The sequence below is a fragment of the Pinus tabuliformis genome, chromosome X, assembly GCF_031772625.1.
Source record: "Pinus tabuliformis cultivar Carrire ecotype Pingquan chromosome X, CPIR1, whole genome shotgun sequence".
In the NCBI taxonomy this organism is placed as follows: Eukaryota; Viridiplantae; Streptophyta; class Pinopsida; order Pinales; family Pinaceae; genus Pinus; species Pinus tabuliformis.
Window position 1 is genome coordinate 924,108,727 of NC_142308.1, and position 23,313 is coordinate 924,132,039.

The 23,313-nt window shown below is 33.3% G+C and overlaps 1 protein-coding gene across 1 annotated transcript; it reads left to right on the plus strand.

Moving 5' to 3' along the window:
• Positions 1–615: 615 nt before the first annotated feature.
• Positions 616–1,217, plus strand: LOC149142701 (RING-H2 finger protein ATL22-like). The gene has a single exon (XM_089451561.1). The coding sequence runs from the start codon at positions 616–618 to the stop codon at positions 1,189–1,191; it is 576 nt and encodes a 191-aa protein (XP_089307687.1). The 3' UTR covers positions 1,192–1,217.
• The last annotated feature ends 22,096 nt before the right edge of the window (positions 1,218–23,313 follow it).

The window sequence follows — 23,313 nt, forward strand, 5'->3', positions numbered from 1 at the left end:
TTGTAGAAAAAAGCGTAAATGGTTCTAACCGGGGAGCTTATGTGGGCTGAGAGTGTTTGGACCTCGCATCAAAATTGGAGTGTTAGCTACAGTGGCTGCATGTAGAACCTGGGAGTCGTCGATTACAAGACAATTAGAGATGGCGATTGTTTTGGACGTGTCCAACGCCTGACTCATTGCCCAAATGCACACGCAACCAATTTCGTTTTAACCTCCTAGTTGGGCAGCCTGATCCCATTGCAACACGCTTTCTTGCTGACGCTGCGTTACCTATTTCCATCCCACGACTCCTGTGGATTTCTTATTAAAATATGTCAGCACTAATGATGGGCAAGGACGAAATTGAGAAAGATTCCATAACTGGCCCCTTATGTCCCTGGTCAACTAAAAAGTATCCTTGCAAACAGAAAAGTTCAAATACAACAATCCATCTCGCCGAAAAAATCGGGACTGTAGATGAAAGAATACTCCATTTCTTATTACAGTTTGCCCCACAAATCCTTCCATCATGCATTGCATGTCTAAGGAATGCCAAGCACCGAATTGCTGCGTTGCGGCAGGCATAATAATCAGTCTCACAGCCGATGCCCGCCATAGCTAGCAGTATATACTGAGATGGACAAAAATTCAACTTCACCTAATCCTGGAAATTCTGGTAGTGGGTTTGGCGTGCTGCTATCGATGGGAGCTGGGGTCATAATACTCCTCGTTTTGTTACTTACATATTTCCTCCTACGTTGTCGCTACGGAAATCCGTTACTTGATCCACGAAGATGGGCTAACGATCGCGCAATCGGCTTTCCTACCGCCCACTTGAACCACGACGGCGCTGTGATTGGGATCGATGGCGAGACGTTGGATTCATTCCCCAAGATGTTATATTCTGACAAAGTTTGCCAATCGTTCAAATCTGCAGAAGGAAATGAATTAGACGAAGCAGAGGATAAGAAGTGTTGCTCAATTTGCTTGAGCGATTACAAGGAGTCGGAGGTCGTGAAGGTTATCCCTGATTGCGATCACATGTTCCACATCGACTGCATTGATGAATGGCTTTGCCTGCATGCAACATGCCCCATCTGCCGAACTTCTCCTCTTCCCTCACGGAGCTCCAGTTCTCTCGCGCAAGAAGCCCCTGCAACTACTTTTCTCACACTACTTGAACATGATTCGTTCCGCCCTTTTCCAGAATAAGGCTGAGGTTGTACTGTATCAGTAACATACCCCAAAACTCTGTTCTTTCACAAAAGAATATTCTTTGTGCTTGCCTATGTATATTATATGGATAATGGTAAGTAGCTTGGTTCTTATATGTTCTTTAAGTAAACCAGTGAGAAAAGACGTTATGTTTGTTCCGTTTAAGGGATTTATCAAATTCAATGCATAAGACAGAAAATGTCGAAGTGTGGAGTTTCTATAGGAGCAGGAAGGAAGGTCTGTTAAACAAAATGAGTAAAAGGGTAAATGAAAAATATTTAGATCTTCTTGTTAGCTCCATGTACTACGTTCGCAAAATCTAGGCTCACAGGCTCACTTTGCTATGTTATATGTCAATATTTTCATGCTTCCAATTACATTATTTTTATTTGGTTCATGTCTAATTCTATGGCATAGTTCATAAGTATATTTTATTGTGTTTTTAAGTATATCAGAGAACCATTCTCGGGCTACTAGCTACTACGGATAAAGAAGTCACTGGAATTCGTGAAAAATCTGTTTAATATTATTTTCACTCCTTAACAAAGTCATATGGGAAGTTACCTGTTATGCTTGTATCACTGGTCCAACTTAATACGACACATAATGATAAAATGGATTTACTTGTAATTTTATTTATTTTCTTTTTTTTAAGATGGTGTTTTTGGTTTTAGATTTGTTTCCCGGCATAATTTAATTTTAATTATGGGTTAGTTGTTAACACTGTCTTTTCAAGTGTTTTAGTTCAGTTTTACTTAGTCTAGTTTAATTGGACCAAAGATGGATCTGTCTTTTCAAGTGTCTTAGTTCAGTTTTACTTAGTCTAGTTTAATTGGACAAAAGATGGATCCGTATGTTACAATCTAATCGTGGCCGGTATAGTTTAGTGAGTAAATCTTAATATTGAGAATAATTCTTTGCTCCAAGTTTTTGTTCTCTTCTATTTTTGTGATAATATCAGAGCTAGTTTACATAAGACTCTCTCAAAGTAAACAAAGTAAAAACAACAGGGAGGGAAAAAAATCCGCATAAAACTCTTTGAGAGAGCAAAAAAATTGGAAAAAAAAAAACAAGAGAACAAAAAAGCCAACTATAACTGAGCCAAAAAGACGATTGAATAAAATTCAACTTAAAGTGTAATATTTTTAAAAAATAAAATGATTTTGATAACGCTCTTTGTTATTTGGATACACTGCTTTAATCTTACTAGTACAGTAGAGAAGTTTGAAGAGTCAACGCTTTTTGCCCAAACGCGGCTCCTCTTCGCCAAACAAGCGTTAGCAGAATTCCGTTGATGCCACAACGAATGTCGCCAAACCAGCGTTAGCAGAATTCCGTTGACGCGACAACGAAATTCCGTTGAAAAGAACGAAAGCTGAACAGTGGGTCTTCATACGGAGGTAACACCATTTTTTTCCGAGGCCCTTTACAAAAATCCACGAAAAGCATTAAGGCTTCGAAAACATTATTTTAAGAATGCCCATGTATTGTTTAAAAAGGGGTTTGTTCATATTTTTTAAAAAACGGGTTTCTTCATAGTTGAATGACCATGTTTGTTTAAAACGGGGCTTCGTTCATGTTTTTTTAAAAACGGTTTTGTTCATGGTTCCTTTTAAACAAATATCACGAAGATTTAAAACAAATACCAATACACATTAAAATTGGTTGTGAAAGGGTTTTTGAAAAGGGTTTTGTAAAAGTTTTGAAATTTGTAAGGAATTTGTACACTTATTTATTTTATTGAAGTTAAGGATGAAAGAAGTCATTTTAGAGATATAGTTTCTATGTTGGAAGTTTGATTGGCATGTTGAGTAGTAGTGAGTCAACAATTAATAGATGGGAAAAGCTAAGAGGCTAAAAAGGTCAAAGCATCAAAGCTACAACGTGAGATGTTTGATATATTTAGATTTGGATGTGAAAATGAAGTAAAAATGTCATTCTTTTCCTCATTTCAGATGCCAAGACAACTAAGGAAGTTTGGGATACTCTTGAGAGGAGTTTTTGTGTAAAGGGGAGCACTGAAGTTGAAGATGAAGGTAGATCTATAGCAACAGAGCCACATTGAGATGAAAAGTTTGTTGAATCCCAGTATGCACAACTGCAAGTGGATGAAGATTTGGTAAATCAAGTAGAAGAGATTGCTGATGAAAATTTGGTAAATCGAGCAACAAAGATTGGTCATGAAATTTTGGTGAATGCAGCAAGAGATCTTGTTGATGAGAGTGAAACTGTCATTGGAGTAGTCAATGCTATGGTGAATCCCACAATTAATATTGCTGATGTAAATTTTGATGAGGAATTGTTGGCTAATGATGAATGGTTGCAGGTGATGCAACAAAAACATTACATTGACATGATGCTATTTGGTGAGATAATCCCACTTGAATCTGAAAACCAAGTAGAAGAAAACTTGTTTGCAGTAGCACATGTTAGTACAAAAGTGGAATAGACAGAGGCACACACACAGACAGAGACAAAGAAGGAAGCCTACAAAGAAAAAACTAAGAAAATGCACACAGAGGCAAAGAAAAAAAAAGATAGGTAGAAAAGAGAAAGCTCTCACTGCAAAGAAAAAGAACATAATCTATATGGTTCTGTAAAAAAATTTAATCCTAACATTGATTTCCAGTGTGGAGGTACACAAAATGATTAAGAAGAAGAGTTAAATTTCGTTGAAGCATGGTTTTGATGAAGTTTGCATAGAAGATGCGAAAATGAATGTTTAAGAAAGCTTGGATGATGAAAATATCAATGAAATTTTAAAGTATAGGAATCTTGAAGAAATATTTTTTTATTATAAACTTATGTTGCTGCAAATTACTGTTTAAAAAATCGATGATGAAGATCACACTACAAAACATGACATCTGGTAGCAGTGCACATATAATACTATTTTTGAAGAGGGTGAGGACATCGTTAGACAACTTGGAACTACCATATAATACTATTTTTGAAGAGGGCGAGGACATCGTTAGACAACTTGGAAAAATGGAAGATCTGTACAAGCAAATGAAGAAACTGAAATTTGAAGCCTACAATAAGAGGAAAAAATTGAAACAATTTAGAAGCTACATAATCTTGAAGAAGAGAAGAAAAAATAATATCTAATTGAAATAATTTTTTTAAATTGTAAGGCTAGTTGAGAGAGAACATAAGACATCTTAATTGAATTTTTATGTGGTTGTAATTAAGGGGGAGTGTTGGAGAATCTAATTCCAAACACTTGTTAGGTGTCAAAATTGTCCTTCCAATTATCCTAGTTTCACAATTTAAGTCTAGTGAGAAAAATAATCATCTTCTCCATGTTTTTTTCTCTTTAATTTTTGTTATATCTCACATTTTGGAACTTTAATTTTGAAACTTTAATGGGGAATCTTGACCTCATATTTTCTACTAGATCCATTTCCACTATTTACAGCAAGTAGTTGCACTGTTGACACGCACAACAGGTTCATACCACGGAATAAGCAGCATAATGTGCCATGAGTAAGACACACAAAACATAATAAATTTTAGATTGGAAAATAACACGGTGATCTCCTCCTACCGAACACTGCAAAGACTTGACCAAATAGTGGACTGGATGATCACAGACAACAAGTCTGTCTCATGATCACACGGAGTTGTCACATAGTATGTTCACACCTAATCTTCAACGGTTGGGTAAACAGGAACGTGAACAGTCATCCGGAAGATGAACTGATCCGTCCATTTTATGTATATAAACAATAGTTATCTAATGAAATAATCAGTCAGTTTTCTTCTGCCCATTTTGGAGTTACCCTGGCCTGACATGGTATCAGAGCGCAGGTCCCAGATTCCTTGTAACTCCCTTATCTCTGTCCTGAGCGCTCCTCTGTCATGTGCGCTGCCTCTGTCCTGCGTGTCATTAATTCTTTGAGCATCGGTTAACAGTCATTGATTGTCCTGCGTTTCATCCGTTTCGCTGCCTCTCATTGATTGTCCTGCGCATCTGCTGAGTAAACGTTTCCAAGCAAGTCTTTCTTGCTATCCGAAGAATCCCGCTACCATAGTATCTAAATACATCGACTATGTGAAATTCCGTCTTTTCCAGTCTCCTGTGGATTATGTGCAGAACCTGTTAGGATCACAGAATTCTGGTTAGGAGCATGGCCTGATCATGTGTTCGTTCATGGCCGCATGCCTTTTTCTCTGTAATTCCGAAATAGCTCTTCGTTTTTCTGCCTCCTGGTCTTAGTTTTCTCTTTCTGTTTCAAGAGAAAGTTATCTAATGTGCTTTTCATGAATTGTATGCGGTCCTCGACTCTGCACTGCAAATATATTCTCCTTTTGCAGCAAAGGCGAACATATAAAAACTCTCAAAGTTTAATATTTGTTTCAGTTAGGTTTTCCGCACTAATCCTGATAAAACCTGAATACCATTTGGGGCGACATGGTAATATTGATGCACAAAGGCGTTTTCAACCGCTGAGTCAGGAGGGACAGCGACAACTGCTGCAGGGTTCACTTGCTGGGTCGTCATGTTTCTGAGCCGATCTGTTGAAGCAACTTTTGGACGCATTTAGTCAATACATTATCTTCAGTTTGGAGATCTTTGAAACCATCTTTTTGCATGCACTCTTGGCGTTGTTGGAGCCGACTTGTCGCGGAAACTTGATACCATCTTTGGAGCGGTATTAAGAGAGCACGTTGGAGCAGTTTTTGAATCATTGTTTGGTATTGTTTTAGTGCCTAATGTAACGAATCTATGGCTATTTTTTTATAAGCTTCAGTGGTGGTAGTTGCCTGATTTGATGCGATCCCCAGCCAGAGACTCAAGAGACTCAATGTGCTGTAACAGTGAAGACTGTGAAGATTAAAACGCGCAGTATCATTCAAAAGTTTTATATATTGCGCTGCTTTCATAATAGTTTTGCATTGATATATATTGAAGTAATATATCCCTTATGCATTTTGCGTTGATATATATATATATTGAAGTGATATATCCCTTGCGCATTTTTTTCAATTGCATATATATTGATATATTGAAGTGATATATTAATAGAATGAAGTGATATATTGAAGTGATCCATTGCGCATTTTTCAAAACATAGTAATATTGCAGTGATATAAGAAATGTTGATGCTTCTATCAAACGTTAGAAGAAAATAAAGTGCATAAGGCTGTGGCATAAGGATTTTTTCAGCAGAAGTTTTTTTTTATCAACAGAAGTTTTTTTTTTAGCAGAGACATTCTTTTACAGAATGCATTCAATCATTTCTATGGTAGGAATAGTTCTCACTGGCAAGGAGAACTATCCTGAATGGTCCCGGATGGTAAAACACACCCTCATCTACAATGAGTTGTGGAAGGGAGTGTGTGTCGGAGAAGAAGACAAAGACCCTGTGCAGCCTACATCAGATAAAGAACTTGTCATTTGGGAAAACAAGAACAGCAAAGCCTATGCATTGATCGCATCATCTGTAAATGAAGAAGTAAGTCGTCATATTTCATCCTATTCCACTGCCTTTGAAGTTTTACAAAAGCTGAAAGAACTCTATGATTCACATTCTGCACTTGAAGTTGTTCAGCTCATGATTAAACTCTTCACTCTTGAACTGAAAAAATAATGATCCTCTTGCTCTTGCATCTGAAATAAAGTCTATAATGCATGATATTAAATCCACTAAGGTTGAGCTGGATATCTCTCTTATTGCCTTTCTCAAAGCACTCTATCCTACCTACTCCAATTATCTTGAGTCATTACAAGCAAATGGAAATCTTAAAGATATAACCTTTGACTGTCTTGTGAAAAAGTTTGCTGAAAGAGAGAAAGCCTTTGGAAAGAAGACAGTCCCTGAATCTTCTGAAGAGACTGTTTGCCTTGCTCATAAAGAAAAGCATCCTGCTCAAGATTCTACAAGAGGAAGAGGTGGACGAAGAGGAAGAGGAAGATACTTCAGAGGCAGGGGGGGCAGACATTCTCAAGGAGAAAAGGCAGATCTGCATTGCATTCGCTGCAAACGAAATGGATCACATGATGCTTCTACATGCAAGCTACCATGGGACAAAATTGAGCAGAGAAGAAACCAGCAGAAAGGTAAAATTGATGACACAGACAAAGGTAAAGCACCTGAATCCGCTCACTATATTGAGGCACAATGTAACATTGGAGTAAATGAAGATTTGTTTAATGCTTCACTTGCTTCTTCGAAAAATGATTGGTTGCTTGATTCAGGAGCAACCTGTCATATGACTCATAGGAAAGATTTTTTTGAAGATTTCACTGACAATGTTGATGGAGCAGTATACTTTGCAGATCAATCAAAAATCAAGCCATCAGGGCTTGGCACAATCAGGCTTAAACTGCCTGGTCTTCCAGACTTTCTTCTGGATCATGTTCTATATCTCCCACAGCTCAAGAGAAACTTGCTATCCCTGGTCCACATCCGCAAGCAAGGTCACTCCATTCATATGTTTGATGGAAAGCTTGAGGTAAGAAAGGCATCTGACCACTCACTTGTCATGAGGGGTATAGAAGAAGAAATACTTCTTAAACTGCAAGGAACCTCTGCTCATGCACAACATTTCTCATATATTTCTCATCATGAAGAAGGTACACTTCCGTCAAGTTTACTATGGCATGCTAGATTTGGACATTTAAACTATGATAGTCTCCGCTTGTTGAAGAAAAATGGTGTTGCTGGTTTGCCTACCATTCCTAGAAAACATAAGCAATGTGATGCTTGCATTCTAGGAAAGCATAGCAAACAGTCTTTTCATGATTCACATTCAAGAGCACATAGGAAGCTTGAACTCATTCATTCAGATTTATGTGGTCCAATGCCTGTTCCTTCTGCAAATGGAAATAAATATATCATGACATTTATTGATGATTACACCAGAATGTGTTGGGTTTATTTATTGAAGAACAAATCTGATGCTTTTCAAACATTCAAGAATTTTCATAAGTGGATTGAAAATGATGCACAATCTCATATTGGGTCTATTCGCACTGATAATGGAAAAGAATATACATCAAATGAATTTGAAAACTATCTTCGCCAACATGGGATCAAACATCAAACAACTGTACCTTATAATCCCCAACAGAATGGTGTAGCAGAAAGAATGAATAGAACAATCTTGAATATGGTACGATCAATGCTTTTCTTCAAAAATGTAAAGATAATGTTTTGGGCTGATGCTGTCCTTTGTGCTGCATATATAAAGAATAGATGTCAATCTAGTGCTATAAGAAACAAGACTCCTTATGAATTGTGGTATGGACATGTTCCTTCGGTAAAACATCTCAGGATTTTTGGTTCCACCTGTTATGCTTTAATACCAAAGGTACATAGAAACAAACTTGGTGCTAGAAGTCGTAAGTGTATCTTCCTGGGGTATTCAAACACCTCTAAAGCATACCGTCTCTATGATGAAGTAAATAAAAAGTTTGTTGTATCTAGAGATGTCATTTTTCTTGAATCATCCAAATCTAACAGTGTTGTTGAGCGGCAACTTGATCGCTTGGATAGATTCGCAAAAACGAAATCATTTCAAGAATTTGATAATCAAATTCCACATCTTGAAGGGGGGATTCCTATACTAGAACAACATGTGGAATCTTCTTCTAAAGAACAATCTCCCCTGCATGAAACTCCAACAACGGATGATGCTTTAAGTGATGTAATTGATAGAATTGGGAGACTCAATCTCGATTCAGTCCCAACTCAATCAACAGAGTAGCCTGGACCATCTCAGAAAGGTCCCCCAAAGTGGCTGACAAAGACACTTGAAAGTGTTCATCCTGATGAAATTGGAAAAACAGGAACCAGAAATACAAACCGACAAGATGGAGGTGATGTAGATAACTCTAATTCACCTGTTGATATGGATGTTACTTATGATTGTGAATTGAACTTGTCTACAGATTTTGAACCAACTTCCTTCAAAGAAGCTGCTTCTCATGATGAATGGAAAGAAGCGATGCAGAAGGAGTATGATGCCCTCATAAAGAATGGCACTTGGAAGCTGGTTGATCCTCCATTTGGAACCAAACCAATTGGCTGCAAGTGGGTCTACAAGAACAAGTACAAAGCTGATGGCTCACTTGACAAGCACAAAGCTAGGCTTGTGGCAAAAGGTTTTGCACAGAAGGAAGGGGTCGATTATGAGGAAACTTTTGCCCCCACAGCAAAATGGGCCACCATCCGGACACTCTTTGCACTAGCTGCCCAGAACGGTTGGAAAGTCCATCAAATGGATGTAAAAACTGCATTCTTGAACGGAGATCTAAAAGAGAATGTTTTTATGTCCCAGCCTGAAGGATTTGCTGTGAAAGGACATGAACATAAAGTATGCAAACTTGTGAAGTCCTTGTATGGCCTCAAACAAGCACCACGAGCCTGGTATGAAAAACTAACTGAGCATCCTCTGAAACTCAACTTCAAACATTTTGATCTTGATGATGCAACTTTATTTGTCAAGAAAGTTGGCAAAACAGTTGTATATCTTGTGGTATATGTAGATGATCTTTTAATGACAGGGAACAATGAAAGCTATATTGCATCCATAAAGAAAGAATTAGGAAAAAGTTTTGAAATAACTGATTTGGGCTATGTTCATTACTATCTTGGCATTGAAGTAACCCAACATCCAAAATCCATATTTCTTTCTCAAAAGAAATACATTGGAGATTTGTTAAACAGATTTGGCATGACAGAGTGCAATCCTCTTTCTACTCCAATGGAACAAAACTTGAAGCTCACATCTATTGAAGGAAAGGAATTTGAGGATGCAACAAAGTATAGACAACTTGTAGGTAGTCTCATCTACCTCACTACTACCAGACCAGACATTTCATTTGCTGTTGGAATCCTCTCCAGGTTTATGCAAAAGCCTTGTGAGGGACATTGGTCTGCTGCAAAAAGAGTTCTAAGGTACTTGAAGGGAACTCAAGACCTTGGAATCAAGTATACACAGGTGGACGACTTCAGCTTGATTGGATACTCTGATTCAGACTTCGATGGAGACAAAAAAACTGGGGTATCTACTTCAGGATATGCTATGAGTCTTGGATCAGGAGCTGTCTCCTGGAGATCACGCAAACAATCAGTTCCAGCAGATTCCACAACAGAAGCAGAATACGTGGCAGCAGCTGAAGCAACGAAAGAAATTGTGTGGCTCAGGAAAATTCTTGAAGATTTGCAGGTAAAACAAGCACAATCAACTCCACTCATGATTGATAACACCTCTGCAATAAAGTTGGCCAAGAACCCAAAGTTCCATGATCGTACTAAGCACATCAATACTAAATATCATCTGATCCGACATCATGTTGAGGCCAAAACAATCCATCTCCGTCATTGTTCCACAAATGAGCAAATTGCAGACATCTTCACCAAAGCGCTTGGAAGAGAAAAGCTTGAAAGATTCAGAACGATGCTTGGACTCACCAACATCCCTTCAGATTAAGGGGGGGAATGTTCACACCTAATCTTCAACAGTTGGGTAAATAGGAACGTGAACAGTCATCCGGAAGATGAACTGATCCGTCCATTTTATGTATATAAACAATAGTTATCTAATGAAATAATCAGTCAGTTTTCTTCTGCCCATTTTGGAGTTACCCTGCCCTGACACAGTATGTTGCTGTGATCATCAAAAATAATTTCCTTCCATAGATTACTTTCACAAGTAGATAACGGCCTTACTCACCAGAATGGATGCAGTGCTTGCCCCATTGTTATGGTTGGATAAACCTAAAACCATTGCCATTATCAAGCAAGCAACAATAACCATTGAGTTGCGTATATTTCTGGACACATGAACTTTTACAGCTCACGCATACTCTGCATGTAACAAATTGACGAGAGCCTGCTTATTAAATGATGGACCAACACCAAACTGCAATGGAAAAACCATGGCTGTACAAGCTCAGCAACAAAAATCTCATATCATATCATCTACTGAGGAAATAATCTATTTTCACCGATAAGAAGTGCTGTGATTGTTCGTACAAGACCTTTATATTGACTTTCATGATTAAACCCTTTCGTATATGGCACATAGACTTTATTCATAGTATAACAATAATAATGAGAGATGGATGTACTGCATGATTTGCCCTTTATATAAAATACAATTAATTAGAAATGCCAGACATGATTTCCACATATTTTTATTTAATTATATAATAATATTTACGAAAGTTTATCTTTATATTAATATATTGTTTTATTAAATTGATTTTTAAATTAATTAAAAAATATTATATTTTTAAATTAAATCACACGCAACCACCATTCACAAAATTTAAATTTTTTTTTTGTTAATTAATTAATATTTTTTAAAAATAAATATATTTTAATAAATTTAAGATTTTTTTTTTAATTGGTAAATTATTATTACTAATTGATTTTCTTCTATTTATTATTATTATCATCGGAATTTGTTTAAATATTTCCATTTAATTTTTAAAATTATTTTTTATTTATTATGTTATAATCAATACAAACACAATAGTATTATTTGAAAATAATTAAATGTGAATGTTTTGATTTTTTTAATAATCAGATTATAATAATTATAAATTTGGTAATAATTTAAATATTATTAATAATAAAATAAAATTTTAAAATTATTATTAAGCATAATATATTTTTTTATAGCAAAAAAATGATATTGATGATCATGATGGTTAAAGTCTACTGAGACCCAACTTTGGTTTATCGGACGTAAAGAAATGAATTATTTAGTTTGATTTAAAATTTTATTCCTATGCTCAAAAAGCTTGGAGAGAAATCTCCCAAGCTCACTATAGTTTTGACATCATAAAAGGCTAGGAAGGTCAATATTGCAACAAAGATTATGAAACTGAGATCTAATATGGTCTAATGTGGTTGTACGTGGGGCATTCTAAGAGGAAGTGATTTTCATCCCCGATGTTCATATTCTCACATAGATGGCAGATCCTTTCCATCCATGGTGTTTTAGGAACTGCCCAATATTCTCACATAGATGGCAAATCCTTTCCATCCATGGTGTTTTAGGAACTGCCCAACTACCGTTTGGCTATGGAGCTCATGAGAGTTCGTTCTAATCTTGGCTATATTAATTTTCTTCTTTGAGCTAGTTAAAACAGAGAGATACTTTTGATCTTTTAGAGTGGGGTTGATGACCTCCTTATAATATCTTAATTTTCTTTTAGCTGCTAAATTTTTCTCACACCACATTTTTTCTTTGAACTCAGAAGTACCAATATTTTTAATGTTATTAATGTTTTTTAATGCAACATTCTCGTGGATCTCCCAATGGTTTAACCAACCCTGTGTCTTTATACCAACCTCGTTTGAGCCTTAGGTGGTTTTGGCTGGAATTTAAGGCTAGCTTAAGAAGTCTATGGTCTACTATGTTACTAAGTTTGTGCTTGTACAACAAAAGCTTAGTCATAGCTAGCCTCTGGATAAGGGAAAGACCCACTTCTATAAAGAAAATAAAATAGAGAAAAATAATAATGTAATAAAATAGTTTTTGATATCTTTTAAATATAAATTATAAATTTATTTTATAATAATATAGTTATTAATATATATTATAATTAGTTTAGTAATATGTATGATAATTTGTTTTTTTTGTTGAAAGATTTTAGTTCTCGTGGTTGGCGAATAATTCTTTTTTTAATATTATAATTGGCTCATTTATGAAATTTATGAAATAATTATATGCAGTGTTCAAAATTATATATTATAACTAGCTCATTTATAACATTTACGAAATACTTGTATATGATGTTCAAAATTACAAACTCTCCATATATTCTTTTATGTCTTTTAAATATAAATATTTTCTATTTTCTTTTGAATAATTTCTTAAAATTAAATCAATTCAATTTTTTTTTCTTAAAATCACTTTACTTTTGTTTTCATTCCTTTAATATGTCATTTATATAAAATAATTTTTGTTTTGCTATCTTTTAATCATTTTTCTTTCCATTATACTATAAACTTTGCGAAAAATCCTTCCTCTAAAGACGAAACACATATATGCCAAGTGACACTTTCATTTTGTCTTTATATCTATTGGGCAAAGACAACTTTCTCGTGGTAGTTTAATCTTTTGTAGGATTTTCCTTTGTTATATTTTATATTTAACCATGGTAGAGTAATAATTGGGAAATTTAACATATAAAGGGATTCTAGAACCAAATTCTCCATCTAATAAATTGTTTTTATTGGTTGAATTAACTCCTTATGGATCCGCCTATACCAAAAAAAAATGTGATGTATTATTACAAATGTAGAAATCAAAGAATTCACATAAAGTTAACAAGGGTTTACTCATAATTATGATGCAATTTTTTATAATTGCTAAAATTTTGTACTAACTATTCATTTTTATGTTATATATACTTTAATGTTTGCCATGGGATTTATTGGAGTAATATCATACCAAATAAGTTTATATTGGGAGTGTATATTGAGAAAAAAATGACAAAATATATTAACAAAAAAATGACAAAATATAATGAGCACGGATAAAGGTTTTTTATATTAAAAGATATAAAAATGGAACTCAAAGTTAATGAAAAAATATAAATGGATATAAAAAATGTTAATTGAAAAACGGATACATCTAATATCTATTGAAAATAGGGTTTTTCTAAATTGGAAAGGTGTATTGAGTTTGTCTATCGAAAATAGGGTTTTTTAAATTGGGAAGGTATATTGAGTTTGTATTGGTAGGGGGTTAAATAATGTGATTTTTAGAGGTATTTTCCAACATGCAATCAAATAAGAGGTATTGTTTAATATGCCACAAGCTCACGTGAGATGCCAAATAAGCCATATTTTTTAGTATGCCACAAACTCACCTGATATGCCAGAGGTTCATTGAGTGAAGCCCTTGTGATGGTTCCACTCACATGAAATATTTATTTGAATTTGTCTTACCATTAAATTATTTAAGTGTCTTTTGGATTTACCTCAAATTGGGTGGAAAATGTTTGTGATCCTACATGTTGGCCTATTTTGATAATTGTCACCTATTTTAATAATTGTGAGAAGGTTGGAATAGTAAGCCAGCCTTAAGATGAGCATAAATTTTATCTGATAGTAGTTTCTAAATATGTTGATTAGTAGACATGAAATGAAATTATTGTATAATCTTTATTACTTTGAAGAACAAAAAAATTATATGTTATTATCAAATACGATGAAATATATCTCATTTTCATAACATTGACATATATAAGAAGTCATATCATTATATATATATATATATGTATATATATATATATATATATATATGTATATATATATATATATATATATGTATATATATATATATATATGTATATATATATATATATATATGTATATATATATATATATATATGTATATATATATATATATATAGTAGGAATTGTTTAAAATAATGAGTAGAATAAAATTATCCAAAATAAAGGGTTAAAATATTTATTTTATCATGTGGAGAGACCAATTATCTAGTTAATATGAGGGAGATGTGTAATTCCTTTCATGTTCAATCTCAATTTGATATGTAAACTACTAAAATAAAAGTAAAAAAATTCTTAAAATAATAAAAAATAATGTCATTTTTAGTAAAAAAATAAAATGAAATTACACATTTAGATACATTATAGAACATCAATAATCACACTTTCACAATGCTTGATTAGTTTGTTGTTGAGATTACAAAGTAGTATGAAGGCCATGTAAAAATATTTTAATCTCAATAAATTTTAAAAAAAATAAAGTAATTAAAATTAAAATAAAATTTTATATTTTTACTTTTGACTGAGAAATATTTATTTTTCTTATAATTTTTTAAAAATATTTCCATACAAAATTTAAATAAACAGTTCAAATTAACTAATTTATTTCAATATACACTTCATATATATATAAAAATGTTAATGTCTAACTATAATAACATAGTAACGCGGTGGTATGCATTGTGGACTCTTCTTAGCCAATTTGTGGCACTTAGGCCTTCATAGATATTTCACGTTCCCTTGCTTTCGCACATGACCCAAACTTTGCACTCCACTCATTATGGACACTCGAAGGTGCTGTTTATCACAATTTAAACCCTTAGTCATAAACTAAGCCCCAATGCCCACTCCAAATTAGCGGTAGGTGTTGTTATCATGTGGGCTCAATCCTAACATCCATGATTGACGTTGTAGATTGATGTATGGAGTTAATTGCAAGGGGGAATTACCCCTTATGTTAGTGCGGGGAAGGGATCTATATTCGTAGTTTAGCCTATGGTCCCACCTAATAAATCAGACAACTAAAACTACGCGACCAAGATCCATTGATCTTATGGATTACATAGGGGGGTGACACTTGATATCAGCGAGATATAGGGGTGTCCACACTATAGGGGTGTCCACACTTGCAGTTTTTCCCTCAAGATTCTAGTTGGGCTATTCAACCCTATTCATATACAAAATGTCTTGTCACACCCCAAACTTCCTTAACCCTATTCTATGTGGCACTATTAACGTTCAAATTTTGAATTCGTGGATAAAAACTCAGGTTTCAAGTATGGGTGAAATTTTCAAGCTTTGTTAAGCCATTAAAAACCTACAATGACCCTCGTGGTTCACAAACCGGCATCCATGAAACTTATACATCAAGTTTCATGCAATAATTTACCAGTGATCCGGCCTCAGTTAATAAGAAATGAGGATACAATATTTTCAAATTTTGACCAATCTACACTATTAGAAATGGGAATAGATAGTGCTAATCAGAGGGATCAGCTTCATTAGTAAGGAAGTTATAGAGTTAGATAATACTCTCAGAGTTATGGCTCCTTCTCTCTTTTTCTCGGCATGGGTCTACAATTTACATCTATATATATAACAAAGAAAATATCTTATAATTGAAAATGGATTTCGCTCCTAGTAGTGCATCTCCTAAGGTTACATCTGGAGATTTTTTACAAGATTTCTAATTGATTTCGTACAACTATATCATAAAGGACATATAAGAAATGCAAACAAATCGTTCTAGCCTAAATATCAACAAGGCGTTTTTCCCATGGGGACAAGATTTTTTTTAGGATGCTCCTGCATAAGTATCCCTGAGAACAAAAGAAGTTTTCATGAACTCATGTCTATGAAATCTTCCATAGAGTGACCATGTTTCTAGATCTATGAACATTCATCCAAGCTGCATGTCCTTTTGGGAGCCACATCCATTTGGCTAAATACTCATCATATTCCTTCTTCCTGGTAATTTTTACAAGATTTTGGTGAAGGACCATCTCCATCTGAAACTTTTGGGTTATAGGTAGCTAGTCCTTCCAGTAAATCTTCTCTTTCTCATCTTCCTTCTCATCTTCAGTTTCACTGTAGAGGTACAAATCTGCCACATTAAATACGAGATAGATCCCTATATTAGGGAGTAACTCAGTTTCATATCACTTAGCAAAGAATTGCCTCAATAATTTATAAGTGCCAACTTTCTCTAGTTTCAGCTTATTGTACTTGTATATTGGAACTATTTTTTTCTTAAGTGTGTAAAAACCATGTTTACCCACTTTAAAATTAACTTTTCGTCTATTTAGGTCTTCCCTCCGCTTGTATTTATAGCTTCTTTTTTTAGCCACCCCGCAATATACTCATGTAGCATTTGCATGGCCATAACATATTCTTACATATCAACACTTCATGAAAGCTCTGAGATGCCTATGGGATGGATGCCATATACAATTTGTAATGTGATCTTTCTTGTGCTTATATTAGGTGAATCATTGTATGAAAATTTAGCATATAGGAGTACTTAATCCCACTGACCCTTTTGTTCATTTCCAAAGCTTCTATTCACTACTTTAGTCTTTCCATATTTTTGGGGATGATAGGCTAAGCTATATAAAAGGTTTTTGCAAGGATTCTTCCATAAATTCCTACAAAAATTCCCAACAGGTTTAATGTGATGGTCTCAAACCATGCTTCTAGGTAGCCAATTGAATCTTATAATTTCTTTGAAAAATAAATTTTCAATGTGTGTACCATCATTAGTTTTTGAGCATGGTATAAGGTGTGTCATTTTTTAGAATTTGTCCACCACTACAAAAATGGAATCATTTTTTCTTTGTTTTATGGGAAAGCCTAGAACAAAATCCATACTAATGGCATCCCATTATTTGTTTAGTATGAGTAATGGTTTATATAAACCAACATTTTGTTTCTTCCTTTAGGCACATTAGCACATTTTACACTTATTCACAAACGTTTTAAAATCATATCTCATTCTTGGCTAGAAATAAAAAGAGCTTAGTTGAGCATATGTTTCCTCATGGCCAAAATGACCAACTAGTGCTCCATTGTGTTTTTCTTTCAGAAAATTGTCTCGCAGCAAACCCTTTGGAATGCGCAATTGACTACCCTTCAACAACAATCCCTCCTAAATTATAAATTCAAACAAAGGGGTTATATCCCTAAGCACTAGATTCTTGCATGATTCATAAGCTTATTTAAATTCTAGGTCCTCCTTGTACATTTCTTTGTGAAAGGAAAGGTTTATGGGATAAATGTCCTAGATGGGTTGATCTTTCAGGCTGTGACCCAAATAAATGTTTACTACTTTTTATTATTTTTAAAAATGATTTACCAAATTTTATAAGATACATTGATTTTACCTTAAAATTAGTCAAAAAAATTATAGGTATTGTATAAAATCATTAAAAATTTAAATATTTTTACAAAAAATATCACTAAATATTGTATAATTTGCATATTAGGAGCCAATAATATTATTCGCCAAAATTTTTACACTTTAAAATATATTTCCATCCTAAAAAAATATCCTTTAATTATTTTTCTTTTATTAAATTTAAATTTATATTTCATATATATTATTTATATTTTATTTCTTTATTAAATTTAAACTTATATTTCATATATATTTACAATAGTGTAGTATGAATACAACTTATAATTATAATACATTTTTCTAATAGAAAACTATTCTTGGTTGAGATTTTAAAACTCCTCCAGCCATTGTGTTATTATGAATCATTTGTGAAATTCTATCTCTTGATTGAGAGTTCAAAAATTGTTGAATTCAGGCTTATGTAATCTATATCAAGTTTATGAGACATGTTTTCGGCAATAATGACATCATAATTCATAGGTTGACGCATGTCGAACTAGCGAGTGTGGTTCATCGTCAAGACAAGATGAAGAACCAGATCATGGAAACAAGTTAAATAGAGAGACAACTCATTCCAATGGCTAGAAATAGCTACTTTTGACCAAAGGAAATGGCTATAATTGACTGGACTGCAGCTACAAAGGACTGGACCTAGAATTAGGGGAAATATTATTAATTAGTTAATTAATTAATTAATTATGTAATTTGTTGGATTTATTTAAATTAAATCTATACATAACTAAATGAATGAACTTAAATTAAGGACTTTAAACTTAATAAAACATCTAATTGTTTAATTTAAAACCAAATAAACTTATATTATTATGGGATAAATAAATGTTTATTACCTAAATAATTAATTAGTCAAATTAATTAGTTAGCTTATTTACCAATATTATTTATATGTAACCAAATATGCCTTATCATCTTTTAATTTAAATAAAATATATTTCTAATAATACTACTATGTGAAGGATGATGAGACAAGCTAGGATAAAAGTTTATAAATTAATTATTTAATTAGTTTATATATATATATATATATATATGAATAAATAAGGAATGAATTAATTAATTAAATTAAATCATTTTTAAGAAAACAAATTTGTTTAAATATCATGTTTAATCAAATTTATTTAAGAAGTAAATTAGTTAAGAACCTAAACTATTCTAATAAAAATAAGGGAAGTTTTATTATCCTCTTAGATAAATAAAATAAAAATATTAATAATATGAATAAAGAAAGGTAATGAGTACCAAGTAAAAAAGGAAAACCAATAAATCAAATAGAAATGAGAAATAAGGTGAATTCAAATAATCCAAAAGACTAGGGAATAAAACTAGAAAGGAGATTAACCAGAACGAAAAATGGAAGAAAAAAGGGTGGGGGGCGGGAGCGGCTAAGAGGAAAGGGCAGGGATCCAACAGCTGCTAATTTTCTAGCCATCATCCATGTTGATATTGCTCGGCCTCCTTTCAATTTCTATGGCCTCCCTAAACTTACGGTGATGAAAATGAGCAATCTTAACAATAACCTTGGCCTCCTCGATATAAATATGATGTTTAGTTTTCTCCATGTGTTCTGCCAAAGCGGAAGATAGTGTCCTCCCATGCTTGATGTCGGTTGCGTGCTCATTAATCCTCTGATTGATTAAGCACCCAGTTTCACCAATATAAAAGGCCTCACAAGAACATGGAATAACATAAACACATTTGAGATCAACAAGATCTTTATAGATTTTAAGGAGCTACAAATAATATTAAAAGTTCTAAAATTCAAAAATTCTAAAACCATTTCCATTTTTAAAAATAAATTCCAAAAATATATACCAAATTAATAAACGAGGCAACTTGGTTTCTCAATAAATGAATTAAGCAAGTCCTTTAAATATACATATCCTAACCTTTCATTTCATCGAAACATCTAATCTCCAACGAGAAAGTACACGCAAGTTTATCCTCGTAATGCCTATAAAAGCATTCCATTTTAAATACTAATAAGCTATCAAATGGGCTTCGTCATATTGCTGCATAATTACGATATTATCATGATAGTTTATCGGTATCATCTAAAGGAACACTATATTTTTGGATCTTCTCATTTGGTATGTGCTATCTCAAGAACAATGGCTACATGGATCGCTCATTTGCTCTTTGCTATCTCAAATATAATGGCTAATAGGATTTACATTTGATTACCATGTTTTAAAATGATTATTTCTTGGTTTAAATTATATTTTTTAATGGATAAATCGATTTATGTTGTAGATAATTACTTTCCATTAGTTTTGAGCTTAAAGTTTATATAGTGTAGTGTTAGTTATGTATGCGGAAGTGTTATTTATGTATATGTGAATTTAGATTAAAGTTTAGCTAATGTCTAGGTTTAGGAAGTGTTAGTTATGCATGTGGATAATGTGTGATTTAAAATTAGAACATTTATTCTTAAAGAATTATTTACTCATGTAACTTTACAAACTGAATCAATATAATTTAAGCAGCAATTCATATCAAATTGTGTTTATTATGCGGTTTTTTCTTGTCGGAGCTGGTGCTAACCACCTTTCACCAGTCAATTTAAAGTATTTTGAGAAAATTTGCCCATATTCTGCAAAGACACTGCCATAGTGAACTGTTAAGCCGTGGTCAAAAGCGGCGTTGAGTCATAGCGATATTAGATACAAAGTGGCATACCAAGGTTTCAAGGAGCCATTGCTATGATGCTCTTTTGCCATGGATCAAGCCATTGCTAGGAAGAGCAGCTGTTGGACTGCCATTGCAGTTGTAACTGTCACCGTAGCCATGAAAGGAATAAGGATCAGCTTACCCTAGATCTATCGTCACTTGTAGCTGCAGTGAGCCACCATGCCGCCAGCCCACCATTTGGTGAAGGGGTCAATTGTTTTTAATAATAATAATATATAATATCTATTTTTAAGGTCACAGTTAAGCCAGACATCAAATTGGTGTATGAAACGCTCTTGTTTGTGGGATAAGGGACCCACCTCTGCACAACGATTTGACTACTAAGTCTACAAAAGCATATATACTCTACCCCCTCTGGTTTGAACCTGTGACCTCTTAGGAGGAAACACATACTCTTAACCATTAGACCCACTTAAACAAACTTATTGAGATTATTAAATTCACTCACATGTTTCAAGGTGCACGAGTCATTCACCATTTACTGAAAGGTTGAAATGTTTGAAATTCACTCATAACTTTCAATCTGCATGAGTTGTTCATCCATGCATAAATACGATATGAAAACTTTATTTTTTGGAAACTTGGAAATTTTTTATTTCTAAAGAGGTATTTTTAATCATTGTATAAAGGAAAAAGCAAAGTGACATAATTACATTGTATAAAGGAAAAAGCAAAAAAAAAAATTACTTGCGGGTTTTTAAGAGGGATTTATAAAAGGGATTTTGATTTTTACTTTTGAAGGTTTCTTCAGATTAAATGGAAGGAGATCTTTAAGTAGATTATAACAAGGAAAAGCTAAAAAGTTTGGGTGATTCAGAGGTAGATATGGTTACCTCCTAAGGATACATGGGAACTTGTAGTCTACAGCGGTATAGAGTGAGTGAGCTAATGAGACAATCAAACATGCTTTAATGTATCCATAGAAAGATCAATTCAATGTGAACAAAAATAATGTAAAAGCACTTATTGCTATCCAAAATGGTGTGTATGCCACCATATTTCCCAATATTTATGGATAAAGGTCTTCCAATTACATTTTAAAGATAATTATCAGGGAATTACAAAGGTCAAGCGAGTTGAGTTTTAGATGTGAGGATGAATTTTGAGAATTTGAACAAGAAAGAATTAGAATTTTCTCATAAACTAAATATGAATGCAAGGTCCTCTAATTACATCTTCAATATAATTATCAGGTAATTACAAAGGTTAAGCGAGTGGAATTTTAGATGTGAGGATGAATTTTGAGAATTTGAACAAGAAAGAATTAGAATTTTCTAATCAACTAAAGATGAATGGTGAAGAGTTTTAGAATCAGAAAATGTTAGAGAAAGTTCTTGGAAACTCTAAAGACTCTTCACAACTATGAGTAAATGAGCTATAGAAAATTTTTTATCTCATGAATCTCCAAAAAACAAGACATGGACATTGTAATTGTCCTAAACACACAAAAGAAATCTATTATATAAATAAGAGAGGCAATGATGTACAAGATCCAATGTATGAACATGATGAAGATACTGAAGTCCACTATATAGATACACATCTCTAGAATAAAATTGAAATCACCTTTGTAACAACAACAATAATAAGTGAGAAAAACTTGGTAGTGGAATTTTAATTTGGTTATGCAGATGGATTAGCATCTTTTGAGGAGTTGCTTGCAAAGACCAAGTATAATCGAGATGGAATTGAGTATAGAAAAGTTCAGATAGCTACATCAGAAGATGAAACAAGAAAGATGATGTAAACCATCACTTTTGTTCAAGTTATTACAACAATAGAACAGAAAACGAATGAAAATGAAGATATTGTCTATGATGTTACTCATGTCAACTGAAAAGTCAAATAGCAGTAGCTAAGGTACTAAAACTAAGGGATCAATACTAAAACCCGAGGGGATTATGAACCCAATGAAATAATATTAAACCCATGGGACTAATATTATAAACCCAACCTTGTTAAACCCAAATATAAACACTACAAACACTAAAATAAACATGGTTTATTTTGATGGTGAGACAATCGTTGTCATAATGCGACATTCAAACATGTTCACCATGGTTTGCTATGATTGACAATGGTTGACCATGATTGATATTCTAAACACAAAGCAATAATAAAACAAAGGGATTAATACTAAAACCCCAAGGGATTACGAATCGAAGGGAATAATATTAAACCCATGGGACTAATATTATAAATCCAACATTGGTAAACCCAAATATAAATACTACAAACACTAAAATAAACATAGTTTATTTTGATGGTGAGACAATCCTTGTTACACTGCGAAATTCAAACATGGTTGAACATGTTTTGCTAGGATTGATATTATAAACCTAAGGTAATAAAAAACCCAAATGATTAATATTATAAACCGAAATGAATAATAAAACCAAGGCATTAATAATAAAACCCCAAGGGAATAATATAAACCCAAATATAAATATTACAAACACTAAAGTAAACATGGTTTATTTTCATGCTGGGACAATCTTTGTCAAAATGTGACATTCAACCATGGGAATAATATTATAAACCCAACATTGGTAAACCCAAATATAAATAATACAAACACTAAAATAAACATGGTTTATTTTGATGGTGAGACAATTCTTGTCACAATGCGACATTCAATCATGGTTGACCATGTTTGGCTATGATTGACAATGGTTTACCATGATTGATATTATAAACCTAAGGGAATAATAAACCCAAGGGATTGATATTATAAACCCAAATGAATAATAAACCCAA